The 14,997-nt window shown below is 35.1% G+C and overlaps 1 protein-coding gene across 5 annotated transcripts in view; it reads left to right on the top strand.

The window, feature by feature from the left end:
• The window catches only part of PIGN (phosphatidylinositol glycan anchor biosynthesis class N), a 110,825-nt gene that overhangs the window by 18,833 nt on the left and 76,995 nt on the right, over positions 1 to 14,997 (top strand). For all 5 annotated transcript variants that reach the window (XM_060310702.1, XM_030868104.2, XM_030868099.2 and 2 more), the window contains 7 exons: positions 648 to 772; positions 1,891 to 2,021; positions 2,924 to 3,040; positions 5,446 to 5,486; positions 8,377 to 8,436; positions 9,678 to 9,770; positions 10,829 to 10,884. In XM_060310702.1, coding sequence (XP_060166685.1) covers positions 648 to 772; positions 1,891 to 2,021; positions 2,924 to 3,040; positions 5,446 to 5,486; positions 8,377 to 8,436; positions 9,678 to 9,770; positions 10,829 to 10,884 — 623 coding nt within the window. The remainder of the gene's footprint in view (positions 1 to 647; positions 773 to 1,890; positions 2,022 to 2,923; positions 3,041 to 5,445; positions 5,487 to 8,376; positions 8,437 to 9,677; positions 9,771 to 10,828; positions 10,885 to 14,997) is intronic.

Raw genomic sequence — 14,997 nt, 5'->3', positions numbered from 1 at the left:
ATTTAAAGATACTCTCCATAGGTACTTGCTTACATGTTCATGTGTATGTAAGCACAGGATGAATCCTTTTCTTAGAGGGCTTTATGAATCCAGTTTATCTTTATGAAATGAATCATTTTTGAACCGTATTTCCTTTCATTAAGTGGACATTTTTCTATCATACAATGTGAAGAACAGATTCTAGTCTTGGGACAAAGGAAATAGGAGGCTATTTGCAATGTTGCAAATGAGAGACTATGGTTGAACTAGGGTGGTAACATAGGACAACAGAAGTATGAAAACATTTTAAACTCATAAAGCGTTCCTAAACCGTTGCCACTAGTACCGTTTTACTTTTGACTCTTGTCAAAATAGTTCTTCAGTCTGCTATGTTTTATTCAATGTTATGAGAACTTCATGAAAACGAGATCCCCGTTCTATAAACTTTTTTCAGCCTGATTATAACACAGAAAATAGCTCACTCGTTATTTGAACATAGATGTCTGAACTGACAAGTACTTTGTGTTGGTAGGTCCTGAGACAAATTTAAACAAAATAGGATAATTTAATTTTATAGTTATGTATAAATTTAATTAAATGTTTTCATTGGAATTACTTTTTAAATAAATAAATGAACTAAAATTTTTTAACTGATTTGTTACATATAGGAATTCTTTCATGCTGCCAGAAACAACCAATCTTTGTTTTCTAAACTAAATGAAGACAAAATAGTTTTTTTCTTACATTTATTAGGAATAGATACAAATGGACATGCTCACCGACCATCGTCAAGGTAATTTTAATGCTGTGTTTAATTTCATGGTTTTGAGGGAAACGCCTGTTTGAACTTTTAAAATATTATTATAATGTTTTCTTTGTAATGATCACAACAGAACTTATATTTTAAATAACTCTAAAGTAGAATAAGTTCTCATTTATATGAGATGTAGTATGATATAGTGGCTAAAGTCACATGTGCTGTGACCACACTGCACATTAATATAAGTAAAATATATCCTGTATGTGTATTCCATATTCTTCATTTATCAGGTCAGAGAGAAAAAACTCATATTTTAGAAGTATTTTAGTAAATTTTGAAATAAAAAGCATTTTTATGGTGTTAATATTTATATCACAAAAAGACGTAATTAGCTGTTCCTTATGTTCCATTTAATCAGTGCTGTATCTAGCAGATAATAGTATAAAATTTTGTATGTGATGTTTCAGTAGTACTCCTTATATAAAACAGCAACTATTTTTCTCACTTCTGAAGACCGTAAGAAAGGAAGAATTCATGTTATACTTTTATTCTTCATTTTGAATTTGATTTAGATTAGTCTAACTAACTGCAAAGCCTATTGGCTAGCTGCCAGTAATGAATACCTCATGCTTCCCTTCTTTAACACAATGCATTGTCTTAAGTGATAGAACTTATACCAAACCATCCTTGTTCAACTGTATGGAAAGCTTAAATATAGTTTGTTCAAAATATATTATAGTGGTTTATATCACAAACACTCTAAGGGATGGAAATATTGTATAGTTGAAACAGTGATGCTTACCTGTTACTAATGTGGAAAGAGCAATATAGTTTACATTATGAGAGGCATGAACTTAAAAGTCATCATTGTTGCAATTGAGACTTAAAAAGCATTCCTTAAAATCTATTTGCTAATCAATATCTTTTTAAAAATCATTTTTGAAAATGATTCCAGATTTTTTTACTTCTTTAAGAGGAGAAGAAAATTACTTTTAACAATCTAAAGAGCTCTGATTTAAAAAAATATTGAAGATGAGATCTAAAAGTACTTCAAGTTATTGATTTTATAAGTTCATGTTGAATAAATTTGATTTTTCCAAATTAATGTAATTAATATAATTTAATTTTCTCTTCTCTTTCTTTTTAAACAGGGAATACTTGAACAATATTAAAATAGTTGATGAGGGATTGAAAGAAATTGTGTCTACTCTTAAAGATTTTTACGGAAATGATGGGAAAACAGCATTTATCTTTACTGCTGACCATGGAATGACAGACTGGGGTTAGTCTGTTTCTAAGTGATATATACTTTACGATTAAAGCAGTGGTAAATGTAGCTTGCAAATATCTTGTAATGTTGAAGAAGATTAGATATCTTAGTATATGCAAACTGTCTAGCACATAATAGCATGCATAAAATGTTAGTGTATAAAAGACTGATCTTATATAATCTTTCTTCTAACTATGAAGGGAATATACTCTCATTTAACATGAGAAATTAGAGAAAAGTGTGGTGAAGAAAACAAAACATACTGATTATTTATCCACCTAGAATTAACTGTATGTGATGGCAGAGGGGGTGAGTTTAAGGTGGTATTACTGAGGGTACTACTAGATGAGCCTATCCCCCCTGTGAGATTCCTAAGGCAAACACAGTGTGTGCACAGAGAAGAAAATAAGGCAAAGCTGAGGTTTGGGTCACCAAATCACAATGTAGAATTCTTGTGAGCCAGTTCCACTTTATAAAGGGCTTTTGGCTATACCAGCCAGAGTGGCCTGGAAGAAAAGCATATAGAGACTTTGCTATCCTCTTCAGAGCAGACCTGGCCTCAAACTTGGGTGGTTACTCCCCAAAGGAGCTTTCCCTGTTCTTTCTGCCTTTGGTGCTACTCTGGTGGCATCTCCTCCAAGTCTTATTGTTATTATTCTTATTCTTCTTTCAACCAGTCACTCAACGGATGTTCTGCTTTTTGTTTTTGCCTGTTTGTTGTTGATGCTCTGACTTTCTTTGGGAATATTTAAAAACTAATTGTTAAATAGAGATGCAAACATTTGGGAGTATGGTGGCTAGAATTAGCTATATAGAGATCAACGCTTTAAAACTAAGTATTAAAAAATATTTAGGTATAAGTTAATTCTTATATATTGATACTTGTCTTATTACTCTTTGTGTCTTATTTGTAGGTTCCCATGGAGCTGGTCATCCTTTAGAGACTTGTACTCCTTTTGTCACTTGGGGAGCTGGAATCAAGTATCCTCAAAAAGTGTTAGCTCAGAAATTTGATGATACATATTTGCAAGGTATGAACATTTATCTTTATTGTTTTTATAAATGTGACATTTTAAAATAAAACCAAAGTTTAACTTAAAAAAATTACTTTTCAAGTTATAGCTTTCATTTTGATATTTGTGTCATTACTATTTCTATGTATTACTTTTGTATAGTTCATATTATTTGGTTTATAATATTCAGCTTGAAATATAATTGTTAGTTATTTGCCTTGTGAAAGTTCAAGTATAAGTTTTAATATTTTTTTTCACAAACCTTATTATTCCAGGACTTAGATTAAACCCTTGGCTTAGATCTTACCTGCAAAGACTATCAATTAGATAAATCACACATATGTCACAATTGATATTTCAAAACCGGACAGATTTTGCCCTGTCTCTAGTACTTTTGAAGGCTCTCTCTGTTGCCCAAGCCTCTGTTCCTTCTCAATCCATGGCGAAAAGGAATTCCTTTTTCTTGGAGCTCTGGTTATTTTGTAAGGTAAGGGTATTTTAGCGTTTCAAAGCTTTTACTAATTGGACAAAATAAATGCCTCTCAAATGCCTTTCTCTGGATTAGTTGTGTCAGACTCATTCATAGCACTTGTTAAGAATACAGATTAAAAAAAAAAAGTTACAGGGCTTCCCTGGTGGTGCAGTGGTTGGGAGTCTGCCTGCCGATGCAGGGGACATGGGTTCGTGCCCCAGTCTGGGAGGATCCCACATGCCGTGGGGCAGCTGGACCCGTGAGCCATGGCCACTGGGCCTGTGCGTCCGGAGCCTGTGCTCCGCAATGGGAGAGGCCACAGCAGTGGGAAACCTGCGTACCGCAAAAAAAAAAAAAGTTACAGATTTCCAGACCTTGTCTGTAGGTATTATGATTCCATGAGTCTGGGTAAGCCCTAGAAATGTTCCTTTTAAAACCTTCTCCAGGGATGTGGACTCCCAGCTGTATTAGGTATTTCTACCATAGAAGACTTTTTGGTTTGTATAATAAAATTTTCCTACACACTTTCTTTGTTTTTTTTTTGTTTATTTTTTATTGAGATGTAATTCTCATACCATCAAATTCATGTTTTGAAAGTGTATGATTAAATTTTTTTAGTATATTCACAAGATTATGCCATCGCCTCTACTATCTAATTACAAAACATTTCATTGCCACCACCCGCCCCAAATCCCTTCCCATTAGCAGTCACTCCTTACTTCTCTCTCCATTGTATGTCTATGCCATATTTCATTGTCATCTTATGGACATTTAGGTCGTTTCCACATTTGGACTGTTATGATAATGACTCAATGAACATTTGTGTAAAAGGTTTTGAGTGCATATGTGTTTTTATTTCTCTTAGGCAGGTACCTAGGAGTAGAATTAACGGGTCATGTGTTCCTCTATGTTTTATTTTTTGCAAACTGCCAAACTGTTTTTCAAAGTAGCTGCACCATTTTATCTTCTTATGCTCTGTGTTAAATGGATTAGATTGAATCTAAATAGAAGCTAGGTTAAATAGTATGTTTGTATTGAGTACTTAGGAGACAAAACTTCCTTTTGGCAGTTGATTTCTCAGTGACTTAACGTTTTAGAATCATATGACTTCAAGAATCATTACTGAAAGAATGTATTTTTTCTTATATGGGTATTTGGTATCATAAGTTACAGAGAAAGGGAATGTACGTGTTTTTCCTCATCAGGTGATTAGTCTGAATTTTTAGTAGCTGACTGGTAGAATTAGGATCATATTTTTAAACTTTTTTAGCTTATTAAAGGAAATTACATCATAAAAATGCCTTAGAACCCTTTGGGTAATATATCTTAAAGTCAAAAACAAAGTCTTAAAATCAAGACATGGCCTCATAATCATTTGTTTTGATTACTGTTTATTGAAATTTCTGAATTTATATGTAGAAAGATAGGGGAATGAGGCAGTTTTAATAGTAACTCACTATACTACTTTCACATTTGGGATTAGTGACGGTAGGAGCATCAGAGCTAAAAAATTTCAAATATTTTGCAAGCAACTCTCATTACAGAAAAAAGAAAAGCTTAGATTGACTAACGGGCTATTGGTTGCCTTAATAATTCCCTGGAACATGACTGTCATTAGTTGTAGTCATGCTGACAGTTGTTATCATTGTGCCTTTTACTACCATTTTTCCTTCCTTAGCCTTTGGATGTTTTGAAACAATTATCTCCAAATTATTTCCAAATTAATATACTATCACAGAAAATATCAAATATTTACTTTTCAGTTATTCTTTTAAAATTCTAGTTTAAAAAATTTATAGCTCTTCCTTCTTAAGCACGCTTTTTGTTCATACTTGGCTTAAAATGAACTTTACCAATACTTTTGTTTCCACTGACCACTTATAATAATAAAATGATTTATCTTTTAAAAAAATTCTTAACAGCAGCTCTGGTGTTTATTTGTATATTTCAGAATGGAAATTGGAGAACTGGAAGAGACAAGATGTCAATCAGGTATTCATTAAATTTAATCATGTTCAGATTTAATTTCGTCTATAAGAAGTTTAGACCAAAAAAGTCTGGGAAAAAAGTATATTAATAATGATAAAAGATTTTTCTAAAACATTTCAGTTACCAAGGGAAATCCTGTTAAATGAGAATATCTTAACCCCAAGTAATCTTCCTTTTGGCAAAATAAAAAAAGCAGCTGCAAATAAAAGTGAAAAGAGAAGATGCCCTCCCTCCAAATAACACTGGCTAATTAAAGAATTATTATGCAAATTAAAATTTGCATGCCTGTTACATTTCTGTGATTTCTTGTCATGGTTGCCTTGCTTAGTTGCTTTAAGCACAGATCTAATAAAACCCCATTATGGGTTTCTCTCCTGTTAGTGTGTTAGTTACCACTTCTTTTTTATTAACACCCATTTTATCTTTAATTCTACCCAGAGTTTTTACAAATGCAATGGAGAAAAAGTGACAAGAGTATATAGATTACTCAGCTAGAAACCTTACATTATAGGAAAATGCGTGGCCAACCTAATCAAGTTAGACCAGTAATATTATCTGTAAATATGAAGCACAGATTTTTCTTGTTGAAGATATGCTGTGTAGACAGCCATCTTTACTATTTGTGGAAGGCATGGCATCGTTGGTGTGTGGCCTCCAAAATGGTGGGAGTACCTTACTTCTCCAGGTCACCTCACAAGCTGACATTCCTTACTGTGGTGGATAAACCAAGGTCTAGGGTCTCATTTTCAGGCTTACGGTTATAGAAGCCTGTTCTTTCTCAGCATATTAAGAATGGTCTCTTCGCTCAGGATGGATGCTTATTATCCAAGTAAGTGACAATGTATAGAATCAGATAGCAGTCTATTACTTTGCAATAAAAATCACTGTCAAAGGGATAGGAATAAGTTGAAGTCCATAAAACAAGAACGTGTTTTTTATATAGACTGGATCATAATCAAAAACTAAATATAGATTCAGCTATTGCTCTCTGAATACTGCTTCAGATCTACATTAGATGAGAATTCTTTATTCACTCCTTCTGCCAACACTGTTGTGTGTCTGCAGTATGTTTAAACATCGTGCAAACATTAACATTAACATTAAAATATTGAAACATTAACACATTAACATTAAACTTTGTATAAGGGATATAATGGTGAATAAAAGCTGACACACTCCCTACCCTAGGAAGCTTATAGTTTAGGAATAAGATAAATTTTACTTTTATTTGTATTTATCATACAAACAAATGTAAAATTATAGCCGTGATAAGTACAACAAAAGAGGCCTGTGAAGCCATCAGAGTATAAAGCAGATATATCTCATAGGCTGTGTGGTCAGCAAAGACTTCCCCAGAAATTGAGACTTGGGCTGCGATTGAAGAATGAGTAGCAGTTGCCAGGCCAAGGCAGGAGGAAGGGAGCTTTTCAGGCAAAGGAGCAGCATGTGCCCAGAGCTCTGGTAGAGGGTACGTGGCATTTTAAAGGATCTTGAAGAAATGGGTGTACAGAGTAACAGGCCGTGCTTTGATGTGAGGCAGAATAAGGTAGACACTGGACCACACAGGGCCTCATGGGCCCTATGGAGTTAATCCTAAAGCTTGAGGAAGCCTTTGAAATGTTCAAAGCCTGGGGAGTGACATGATCTGATTTTCTGTGAAAGGATTCCTCTGGCTGCAGCTTGGAGACTAGATCAGAGGAGGCCAACGGTGGATTCTGGGGGAAGGAGAGGAAGCGATTAGGCGGCCAATGGGGTTTTCAGTGTTCTATGAGATGGTAAAGAGAGTCTAGATGGTAAAAAGTAAGACTGAGAGCCTGGGACCAAACTCCAGTTTTAAATAGGGGCTAGAGAAGGTATCTGGAAAGAAGCCACAGTGAGATTGGAGGCACTCAGTGGAGGGATGTTAAGGCCCAGGAGGGGGTGGTCCGCACAGCACTGCCAAGAGGTCACGTAATTATAATCATCACAACAGCATTTGTAGCCACCGGTTAGTGCAGGACTATTATGCGCCAGGTACTTTATAAATTTAGTCTCATTTGATCCTGCCATAACTCTGTAAGGGAGAAACTTTTATTTCTTTTTTAACGGATAAGGAAACTGAAGCATTGGAGAGGTTAAATAACTTGCCCAAGGTCTCAGAGATCACAAGCAAGTGTTTGAAACTGAGCATTCTGACAGCCAAGTATTTTACTCCCTGAAAAATTGTATGGACTAATATAAAAGCAATCAATTAGTTGTAGAAAAATGGAGGTTATTAGCTCTTTAGGAAGAGCGGTCTACAGAATGATAAAGAGTCAAAACAAGTTAGAGTGGCCTGGGGAGTGATGGGGAGGTGAGGCCATGGAGACAGAAAGCATGAACAACTCTTCTGGGAAACTGGACTTGAAGGGAGCTCTCCAAAATGATATTTGAGGTCTTTTGTCCAAAGAACCTCTTATCTGGTTTGTATCTTTTCTGGACTTCACTGGCTGGCAAACAAACCTCCTTCTGATACATACTGTCTTTAATTTATATATATATATTTATATTTCTTTAGTTAAAGTCTATTGTTGCTATTTATTTTCTAGTTAAAGCATCCTTCTCATAATACTCAAACACTGTTGCATAAAGTGGTCAAGTTTTTGGCATCTAGAATAAGTAACTTTTTATGTGTTTTACATTTGGGGCTCCTAGTGGTTTCTTGTCAAATTTAAGTTTTCATAAGTTCACATACCTCTAGCAAATGACATTTTTTAGAGATCAGTACCTACTATGTATTAAATAAATGTTTGAAGGTAATGGATTATAATGAATATCATGGTTATTTTTCAAACTACAGTGATATTAATTAGATTATTTACTTTCCTTGTTGATCTCTGTCAGCTTCTTAGATTTGAACTTCTTCTGTTTGTAGGCTGATGTTGCACCACTGATGGCTGCTCTTATTGGAGTTCCCTTCCCTCTTAATTCAGTGGTAAAGAATACAATTTTCTTATCAACTCTCAGAATTAAAAAAAGTTATTGTACAGTAAAATTAACTTTTTGTGTGTTTCTGAATTATCTTTGATTACATTTAAAACTTTTTTCCTTTATATTTCTTTCTAAAGATGTAACACCTCATAATTATGTATGAAATACAACATGGAGCACAAGCCTAATAGCTTTTCTTAAAAATTTTTTATTTTCTAAAATGTAAATAGATTTATATCTTTGTATTTTAGTTACATGATGAAAATATATAAGTAATTTTTTATTGTAAGAAGCAGAAACTGAATCCATTTAAAGGAAATTTATTAAAAAGATATTGCTGGTTTGCTAAATCAAAGGGGTCCTCAAAGGCCAGACTGGGAAATGAACAGGAACCAAGAGTGCTCCAGAGACTCTGGAGAAAGAAGCTCACCGTGGTCCCATGGCAGGGCCAGTCTGCAAGGTCACTGACACTGGGGGAGAGTAGCATTACACCTGGTGTACTCTCTGTTCCTTGACTCTCAAGTGTCAAATTCCAGTGCTTACCATTTGAGTGGTCTGGCCTCAGTTATTTGTCTACCCTTCAGTGAGGGAAGGCTGGGGGGGCCTCATTAGAGACCTACTATGCTCTACCTGATATCTCAACATAGAATGGTAATGCTGTTAAAAATGGGAACTGGATGCTGAAAAGCTAAAAAACAAACAAAATCCATTCCCATCAGCCATTCTTTCTAGCCCTTCAAATCAAACTTTAAAAACATAATGTCATCTACCTCAGAACTCTGATATGATCCCTATAGTCATAAGTGTGTGTGTATGTCTGTCACTGAAACCAACGTTTCACAAAACAATCCTTACCGTTACTATACATAGTAATATAGTCCTATTTTTCTTATTATTTCTTTTTTTTCTTTTTAAGTGAGCTGGCTGTGGCCCACCATAGTAATTTTGTGTGTGTGCAGAGCACCTTTAGTTCACTGCCTGCCACATAGTAATCTTTAAATAAATGTTAGGTTTTGTTGAACTTAATTCATCTCTTTTGCTTTATTTACTTTATTATATCTACTTTGTAAGAAAAAATAATAGAACATTTTTTAGTTATGGTTTTTAAAAAGATTTTTTGTTTAATTATTCCAAGAATTTGTCCATATGTCATCTCTGTTGCTTCCTTTGTAAGTCTGTTTTGTTTTATAAGAATATTTTGAGCTTTGTTAGTACTAATATTAAATCAGTGTCTATTATTTACAGGGAACCCTTCCTGTGGATATACTTAACAGCACTGATCTCTTCAAAGCAGAGAGCATGTTTACAAATGCAGTACAGATTCTTGAACAGTTCAAGGTAAAACAAGACCACACACAAAAATGGACGCTACTACAATTTTAAAATTGCATATATTAAGTGAAAATATTTGATTTTGCATTTCAAGAAATGATTTTCTATAATTTATTATCTTTAAATCTTGTGTGTTTAACTAATGTCCTAAAGTTTCACATGTCTGAGGTGCAGGTTCCATGAATCAGTTTAAGGGTGTAGAATTACCTTTGAGGAGTGTTCCTAATTGTTAGAGTACCACATATGCTCATAAAGACTACAAACCAAGTCTTTATCAATGAAATTTGCCTTGTAGAAGTAGGATTAGAGATTGCAACATTTCTTGTCATTCCATGTATATTATTATATGCATTAAGAGCTTAAAGAGGTGACCATTTAACTGAAACTTTCTGTTATTCTTTTTTGTTTTTGGCTGCGTTGGGTCTCCATTGCTGTGTGCGGGCTTTCTCCAGTTGCGGCGAGCAGGGGCTTTAGTAGTTGCAGCACATGGGCTCAGTAGTTGTGGCATGCTGGCCCTAGAACACGCGGGCTTCAGTAGTTGCGGTGCGTGGGCTCAGCAGTTGCGGCGTGTGGGCTCTAGGGTACACGGGCTTCAGTAGTTGTGGCTCGTGGGCTCTGGAGCGCAGGCTCACTAGTTGTGGTGCACGAGCTTAGTTGCTCCGCAGCATGTGGGATCCTCCTGGACCAGGGGTCGAACCCGTGTCCCCTGTACTGGCAGGTAGACTCTCAACTACTGCGCCACCAGGGAAGTCCCTTTCTGTTATTCTTAATAACAGAATATGTTAATGCAGCTTGGCTTATTTTGTTTCCTAAGAATTAAAGAAATATAGTTTAATTACATTACAATATGTTATTTTGCAGGCTTGATATGCTTAATTCTCAGCTTATTGTAATGGTACAATAATATTAACATTTTCTTTAGATATTTATGAAATAATATAGCAACACAAAATTCCATTTATTTCTGTCCCTGAAGAACTATTTCAATGGATGTTTATATTTCAAAATGAAATTAATTTTTTTTCTCATTTATAATATAAAGTATTTTCATACTTGGTTCCCAGGTGAAAATGGCTCAGAAAAAAGAAGCTACTTTACCATTTTTGTTCACACCATTTAAGTAAGTCTCTTATATTTTTTTATTAACTTGTAGGAAATAATTTTTCACTGAGTTTGAAAGCTTGACAGGATAGATTAGGTACTTAGAAACATTGTCTTTTTTGGGTACGTTAGTGCAGTCTTCTAAATGAAAGCCTCTTCTCTTGTTTTATAAATAATGAACCAGATGCTATATACCTTTGAATGGCTGGTAGAGGAGATATAGGGGTGCAGAGAGATATAGGAAACATAAAGGAGATAAATTCAACAGGGCTTGACTGGGAAGGTGTGGGGCTCTTGGTTTGGTTGATTGGGAAGATGCTTGTGCCATTATGGCTTATAGAAAGAAAGAAGAGCTAGTATGAAAGGTAAGGATGAATTTACTGAGTTCAACTTACATTTGAAGATACCAGTTAATTAGTTAAAAATAAGGACTTGAATTTCAAGATAGAGATGAGAATTGATTATTAAGATTTTGGAGCCAACAGCATAAAGATGGTGGTGGAAAGTGTTAAACATGTAGGAGGCTCTGGGGAGAATATAAAAAGTGACAAGAAAAGGCCAATGAGACAATTCTGGGAAACACTGACAACTACTTGGGAAAAGAGGAGAGTTGATTTTGGTGGGCAGCAGATTTTGTCCCACATCCAGAAAGACGTACTTTCCTTGAATTGAGAATGGGCAGATTTGAGTCATAAATGTGGCTCTGCACCACCGACTCGGGCGGGTTTTCTCAGCCTCCTTGGACTTCGTTTGCAGTTAGTAGGGATTCACATTTAATTAGGAAGGATTTTGTTCTTGACCAAAATAAATAAAAACTGTTTGAAATATGGGTGGTAAGGATCTGATTGAATGACTTCATTGGAGTTATTTTTACTTATATAGCACTAGTGTAGTATTCATAAACTAGAAACTATTGCCCTCTGAATCACGTAATCACATCATTCTCTATGGCAGCCTGCCTTTGTGTGTGTGTGTGTGTGTATGTGTGTGTGTGTGTGTGTATAGGAGGGCAAAAACAAAGCAAAATTAAGATTTTGCAAGTTATGACATTAACAAGTTATGTTAATTAATTATGACATTAACAAGGTAGTTATGAATTTGCAAGTTATGAAATTAATTATATTACATATGTCAAAGGTAGAATTATTTTTGAGGAGTGTCCCTAATTGTAGCATTATCACATATACTTATAAAGACTATAAGCCAAGTCTTTATCAATTAGAATTTGCCCTATATTATATCATTTAGCTATCATATGCATCTGTTTATTTGTAATGTAGTGGTATAGTCAGACAGTAACAAAATAAACAAATGAACAAGAAATATATTATCAATTTTTGATATGAAGAAAATACACAGGACATTGAAAGTAACTGAGAGTTACTTTAGATCAGCTACTTGAGAAAGACTGATCAGGGAAATGCTCTTCTGGAAGGGGTTCAAGTGCACATTGCCCACCTTCCTCCACTTGGCCTGGGAGCTGACCATGAACTTCCCCTGCTTTCATGCTCAACACCTGCCTGCGGAGCCACTGCTAGCTTTGTGTCACCAGGGGGCCCAACAGGATGGTTGATTCTCACCCACTGGCTCACCCACCCTGCCTGCAAACTTGTCTGGCTGAAAATCATCATTCGTTGAAAGCCTGCAGTATGATGAGAAAAGCCTTGGGTAAAACAAAGAATTGACTCGTGAGGAAATAGATAACTGAAGGAATAGAAAAGAGCTTAAAAATATTAAAATCCTCAGAAATATCTGAGAAACTGTTGTATCCATAAATAAAAAAGCAGCACAAACTTTACAAAATGAGAAAAAGTATAGGATGCATTTTTTTAAAAATGCAAAATGCAACTAAAAACCTACAGAATGATAAATTGTACAAGAATGGTCCAAATGGGAGGCAAATCCTCCAAATTAGAACAGCAAGTAGAACTCAAAAGAAGTGAAATGAATTTTAAGTAATATTTGCACGGAATGAGAAGCTGGAGGAAACACTGGAAGGTGTCATTTCTTCACCCCCCATACACTGGAAACTTAGGGGAAAAGGAAACATTTTAAATTGTACAATAAAAGCAGGCTTCAAATCTGAAGAACCTAAGATGTGACATGATTTTGAGCAATTGTTGGGACTGTAAGAAAGATTTGAAGATTGGCATGTGGATCAAGACTTCAAAGAAATAGATGAGAAAATTTAATTATAGTATAAAACTTTGCTACTGAGTGAACAGCATTTAAGTAATCATAAATAATGTAAATATTGATTTTCAGCTTTTAGAGTCAAACCTTAGACAGAGCAAGGAAGACTTAATAATGATTACAGAATAGAATGCAAATGTTACCAACTTCGGCAATGTACAAGGCTACAGGTTGGAAGGCAGAAATATAAATGGAATAATAGTGGTGCTATTGTTCTCATAAAAAAGAATGTGGAGATGATTCCAGCTATAGTTGAGAGAATAAGGTAGAGATTTGGGTATTAGATTATTAAAGTGACCAACGTAGCCACCAGGAGGTAAAAATAGTAATATAACCATATTGAGGTGGGAGGAGACAGCAGGAACAGAGTCAGCGGGGAGTCAACAGCAAGGGTCTCAGGTTATCAAGTCAAGAAATAGTAATGAGGCTTCCCTAGTGGTGCAGTAGTTAAGAATCCGCCCGCCAATGCCGGGGACACGGGTTCGAGCTCTGACCCAGGAAAATCCCACATGCCGCAGAGCAACTAAGCCCATGTGCCACAACTACTGAGCCAGCACTCTAGAGCCCGCGAGCCACATCTACTGAAGCCCTCGTGCCTAGAGCCCGTGCTCTGCAACAAGAGAAGCCACTGCAATGAGAAGCCCACGCACTGCAACGAAGAGTTGCTCCCACTCACCACAACTAGAGAAAGTCTGTGCACAGCAACGAAGACCCAATACAGCCAAAAATAAAAACAAATAAGTAAATAAATTTTTTAAAAAAGATATAGTAATAAAAGCATATTATTAAGAAAAATGAGGGTAACTACCAGAATAACAGACACGTGAAAGTTTTTATTTCTGGGTTGGGGAACTGAGAGCTGAGAAGGGTGGGGCAGGGACACATTGGTTGTCATTTTGCCCCTCTGTACTGTTTTTGATTTAAAAAAATTATATGTATATATTGCTTTGATAAAACATAATTTAAAAAGAAACAAAAAATAGGTAGTTCCCTGGCGGTCCAGTGGTTAGGACTTGGCACTTTCACTGACGTGGGCCTGGGCTCAATCTAAGATCCTGTAAGCCACACAGTGCGGCAAAAAAACCCCAAAAAACAAAAAAAAACGGTATTCTAATCATTGGCATGAATCGAAATCATAAAAGTTATGAGCACAGATAAAAAAGAAATATATTCTTCCATGTAAATTTGAGAATCATCAACTTGAATTACATAAAAAATTCTTTGGTTATTACACTGTATTTAGGAAGCAATTTGGAGAGAATTGATGTTTTTACACTATTGAACTTTGTTTATTTATTTATAGCTTCTGTTATGTCCCTAAGTAAAATTTTATCTTTTCCCATCCAATATACATTTCTCATTATTTTATTCCTGGATATTTTATTTCTATTATGAGTAGTATCCTGTTTTCCCTGTTACATATGTTCAGTATACCAGGAAAAACAGTTATCATCATTTATCATCTGAGTACAATGGGCTCTTTATTTTTCTCTAATCCAATGAGTTTTTTTCATTTCTACACCATCTCTTTCCTTCCAGTCACCTTTATATATACACCTAATATTAGCATTGTCCACTTAGAAACTATATCAAGTAATTATTGGAACATAAACATCATAAAAGATGAAAGAATGCTGTGGTCACACATCCTTTTTGTAAAACAGCTCAGGTTCTTGTTACAAATAATTGTTCAATGAAGTCCTTCCTTCTTGAATAAGTACCATATTTCCTTTTTCTTGTTAGAAATATATTGTTCACTCATCAGTTCTTAAATGTAAGAAAACTTATCTAGGATATTGACAGCTATCTAGGATATTCAGTCTTGAGATTTTACTTGTGTGATTAATTTCACCAGCATCGCTAGATTTAGGTTTAATAATATCTCTCTACCATTCTTCCATTGTCTTATTTAGTCTTTCCTAGAATGAATAATTGGTGA

This window comes from Globicephala melas, chromosome 13, assembly GCF_963455315.2.
Source record: "Globicephala melas chromosome 13, mGloMel1.2, whole genome shotgun sequence".
NCBI lineage: Eukaryota > Metazoa > Chordata > Mammalia > Artiodactyla > Delphinidae > Globicephala > Globicephala melas.
Note: the sequence above shows the minus strand (reverse complement) of the source record. Positions and strands in the feature narration are given on the sequence as shown.